At 31.6% G+C, this 5,000-nt stretch overlaps 1 protein-coding gene across 1 annotated transcript; it reads right to left on the bottom strand.

Annotated features, from left to right (window-relative positions):
* Positions 1-509: 509 nt before the first annotated feature.
* Positions 510-1,376, bottom strand: LOC113810994 (cuticle protein AM1199-like). Its single transcript, XM_027362679.2, has 3 exons — positions 1,332-1,376; positions 897-1,114; positions 510-770 (listed from the first exon to the last, which is right to left on the bottom strand). The coding sequence occupies exons 1-3, from the start codon at positions 1,344-1,346 to the stop codon at positions 605-607; spliced, it is 399 nt and encodes a 132-aa protein (XP_027218480.2). The 5' UTR covers positions 1,347-1,376; the 3' UTR covers positions 510-604.
* Between the last annotated feature and the right edge of the window lie 3,624 nt (positions 1,377-5,000).

Below are 5,000 nucleotides of genomic sequence, written 5' to 3'. Positions count from 1 at the left end.
TCATGAACATTCAGAGTTGGCTTGATGAAGACCATGATTATACATAACTGGGAATAACTGACATAGATCCATAGAACTAAAAAGGCTTCGATTTAAGATTAAGAAATATAAGATCTCTTTACTTCGTACTCTTCATACTTCATTATTTAAAAACCAGCGTCGAATTTAAAAACTTCTGACGGGAGATCTTAGGCGTTCCATAAGAAAGCAGGCATGAATGTATGAATGAATGGCGATATCTGAAAATTTGATCTTGGAAGATAAGTTCCAAGCAAAAATTTCAAGACTAAGAACGACTGAGAGAATTTTTGGAAGAAAGCGATCTCTCTCTCTCTCTCTCTCACAAGGTAACAAGTGTATGTACATACAATATCATAATGGGTATGTGCTACAGTCTGTGTCAGGTATGAATATTCTATTACGGGGTTGCTTCTAACCAAAAGCTTAGAGAGGCTCGGCAGGATGACCACTATGTTGATAGCAGGCAAATATTACAAGAAAAATCATGATTATTTCCGAATTTATTTATGGTTTAATCTACACAGAAACGGTTCTTCTGAAATAGGTTTTACCATTTTTCTTTCATCGCGATCTGATATCTTGTTTAGAATTGAATCCCGCGACGCCGCTGCTCCTCGGCGACGCGAATCTGCTCGACGGCGTGGGCGGGGAGGGGGTGGGGGGTGGGGAGGAGGGGGGACTCGGCGCGGAATCCGAACTCGTCGGCGACGAAGCGAACTTCGGCGAAGGTGCCGTCGTCGAGGGGGAACCTAGGGGAAGTGGAGAAAAGAATAACAGAAATAACAAAACAGTGGCCGATGAGACTTTTTCAGGTTTAATTTTTCGGTAAAAAATAAATTTGAATATCCTGCATGAGAAACCCACTCACGCCTTACCTGTAGGATCCCTGCATGTTGGTCTGGCCCTTGGATCCGGGGTTGCCCACGCGGGACTCGCGGATTCCGTTGGCGGCTTCGAAGACGTAGCTGAAGGCTCCGTCGCCCAGATCCTGTCGCTCGTCCCTCAGGATGGGGACGAAAGGTCGATCCGGAAGGTTGGGTCGAGTGAACTGAGGGGCGGCGGCCACGGCGGCCACCAGACAAGGTAAGAGCGCCTGAGGAATCAATTTTTAGATATGATGATAATTAGCAAAAGGGTATTAATAAAAATTTGTTTATTTTACCCGAAATACAAGTAAAACATTCAAGAAATTCATGAAATTATATCTGTTATCACCTGCATATAATTACTCATCCATTATATTTACTAAAACGCATTTGTATCTACTCCCTTCGCATGTTCTTTTCGAAATGACGATAAGCGTTACTCACAAAAACGAAATTCATCGCGTATTTCTTCTCTGAACAAGTGATGAAGACAAGTGAGGACAATGCTTCTGCCGCAGCTTTATATACATACATACTACGACAAGGTCAATGTGCGTGTCTTCTCCACTTTTTATTTCCTTCGTGAGGATCAAGGCGGAAGTTGGCGTTCATGCTAGAGTGACTGGTTTGAGACGCGCAAATCATCTGTTGAAGAAAAAGATTTGCGGGTGATTATAAAAATATAATCCATGCTGACCGCTTATGAAAACTACATGAATATATCAACATCATGAAGGAGAGGAAATAGAGTAATCCGTATATATATGTATATATATATATATATATATATATATGTGTGTGTGTGTGTGTGTGTGTGTGTGTGTGTGTGTGTGTGTGTGTGTGTGTGTGTGTGTACACACACACACATACACATACATACATACACACACACACACACACACACACACACACACACACACACACACACACACACACACACACACATATATATATATATATATATATATATATATATATATATATATATGTACGTAATAATCGTTAGTCTTTGCATTTTTCATTTCAGGACATCATTATTTGGCACTTATCCGCATTCTTGCAAATTATGCTTATAATGACTCTATTGTTACTATTACAGCTAATGACAATAACAACGTTAATATGGATATAAATCATGTTTTTACTGTTAGCAATAATATACAGGATTAAGAAAGCACGATAATGATAAAAATGGTATGGAATGATACTAACATTAACAATATTATTGATAATGATTGCAACAGCAATACTGAATGCAGTGATGACTAAGGTACTTTATCAGTAACTTGTTAATGAATGATACAAATATAACAGGTTATGGTAATTATGACAATGAAGATGATGACTGATGATAATGTTAATAATAATGATAATGATAATGATAATGATTATGATAATAATGATAAAAATAATAGTAGTAATAGTAGTAATGATAAGAATGATAATGTTAATAATAATAACAAAAATACCAATGACAATTACCGTCATTCATCAAAATTATTATAAAATTGATAATAATGATACTAATAATGATAATATTAATGATAATGTTAATGATCATGTTAACAATGGTAATGATATAACTATCATAATGACGAGGATGATGGTGATGGTGATGATGAAGATAACTGCTACTGGTACAAATTATTATGGTAATGAAAATAATGAGAATAACATTGATAATAATAATGATAATGATAATGATAATAATGATAACAGTGATAATGATAATAGTAATAATGCTAATAAGGATGATAGTGATAATGGTCATAATGATAATAGTAATAATGGTAACGATTATATCAATAGCAATAATAATAATAACAAAATTAATGATTATATTAATCATAGTAATAATAATAACAGCAATGATAAGAATGATTATGATATTAATTATATTGGTAATAATAAAATGATAGCATTGATAGTAATTAAAATGATAAAAATGATACCAATAAAAATGGTAATGACAGTAATGATAATGAAAACGATAATGATAATGAAAAAATAATAATGTTAATGATGGTAGTAATAATGATAATGGTAATGATAATAATAATAATAGTAATAACAATGATGATGATGATGATGTTAATAACAATAATAATAGTGGTAAAAACAATGATGATATTACTAAGAATTGTAATGATTGTAATAATAATGATGCATATGATAACAATAACGATAATGATAATAGTATAATGATTATTATAACAAAACATGAATAAAACAATTTTAACAATTACATAGTAGGAGTAATGGTATTACTAATATTAATAGTTATGATAACTGTATTGATAATAACAACAATAATAATGTTGATAAAGATATTATTGATTGAAATGATAATGATAATGATAACAGTAATGCTAAAATGATAGTGGCAATGATAATAGTAATGCTAATGATAAAGATAATGGTTTTGGAAATAATGACATTGATAATGATGATAGTAATAGTGATAATAATAATGACGATGATAATAGTAATAATGAGAATGATAATATTTATGATTATAATGATGATGATAATAACAATCAAATAATGACAATGATGATAGTAATAAAAATGATCATGAAATGATAATGATAGTTAAATTATGATAATAATGCAAATGATTATAGTAAAAATTAGTATTATAGTAAAACAAATATTACTACTACTAATAATGATGATAATGGTGATGATGGCGATATTGTTGATGATGTTGGTGATGTTGATGACGGCAATCATGATAATGGAAAAACGAAACATTAAAATAATACTAGCAGTACTGATACAGAACACAACCAATAATAATATATCGTGGTGATGATACCAATAGCTATACCAGTTAGATCTGAAATATACTAATTGTGAAATCGCTAGTATTGATTATAGTAACGGTGATGATTAAAATGACAAAAGTGTTAGTCGTAATAATAATAATAACGCCAGTTGAAGTAACGATGGCATAAGAATGAATATCATTATAACTTATAACTGTGTTCCGCCGGCGTAGTTCTAATGGCGTGGGAATGAACACTTGTAACACCTTTACTGTTCCTCTTGAAGTCAACGAGAACAATGCCGCAAGGTTGATTTAAATCACGTTTCACATTCTTACAAGAAAAGTCACACCTTGTGATACACACGCGTACGAATACAAACATACATGCATATATGCATACAAACACATATACATATATACATATACATATACATACATTCACACACACACATACACACACACACACACACACACACACACACACACACACACACACACACACACACACACACACACACACACATATATATATATATATATATATATATATATATATATATATATATATATAATTCATATATATACATATACATACATATGCGCACACAGCCATACATACATACACACACACACACACAAACACACACACACATACACACACACACACACACACACATATACACACACACACACACACATATATATATATATATATATATATATATATATATATATATATATGTGTGTGTGTGTGTGTGTGTGTGTGTGTGTGTGTGTGTGTGTGTGTGTGTGTGTGTGTATGTATATATATATATATATATATATATATATATATATATATATATATATATATATATATATATATATATATATGCATGTATACACACACACAAACACACACACACACACAAACACACACACACACACACACACACACACACACACACACACACACACACATATATATATATATATATATATATATATATATATATATATATATATATATGCACATACATACACACATAGATTATGCTTGGGACTGATTTGTCACCTGGCTCAAACTAGAGTTTTAACAATAATAATTTTCTCGTTAAGGTTTGAAAATAAAAAAACAAAGCCACATCATTGTGGTTGAGCGTTATATTTTGAAACGATATTCAAATATTTTGTTTTCTCTTCAGTTGCTAGATGGGTTGGAATCTATCTAGTTTCTTTATTGTTTTACTAGTTAATGCTGGATAGTGCATAAGATGATTTCCTGTAATATTCCGACAAATTGTTTTTTTGTGAAAAGTTTTTAGCATTCACTTCTCAACATAGTTATAAAAGTCGTTTAATAT

Source organism: Penaeus vannamei, chromosome 27 (genome assembly GCF_042767895.1).
Source record: "Penaeus vannamei isolate JL-2024 chromosome 27, ASM4276789v1, whole genome shotgun sequence".
Classification (NCBI taxonomy): Eukaryota; Metazoa; Arthropoda; class Malacostraca; order Decapoda; family Penaeidae; genus Penaeus; species Penaeus vannamei.
The sequence above is the reverse complement of the archived record's forward strand: the minus strand, read 5'-3'. Positions and strand labels throughout refer to the sequence as shown.

Coding starts and splice junctions, on each gene's coding strand:
- LOC113810994 (XM_027362679.2), bottom strand. Junction 771..896: donor AACATGCAGGGATCCTACAG/GTAAGGCGTGAG, acceptor CACTTCCCCTAG/GTTCCCCCTCGACGACGGCA.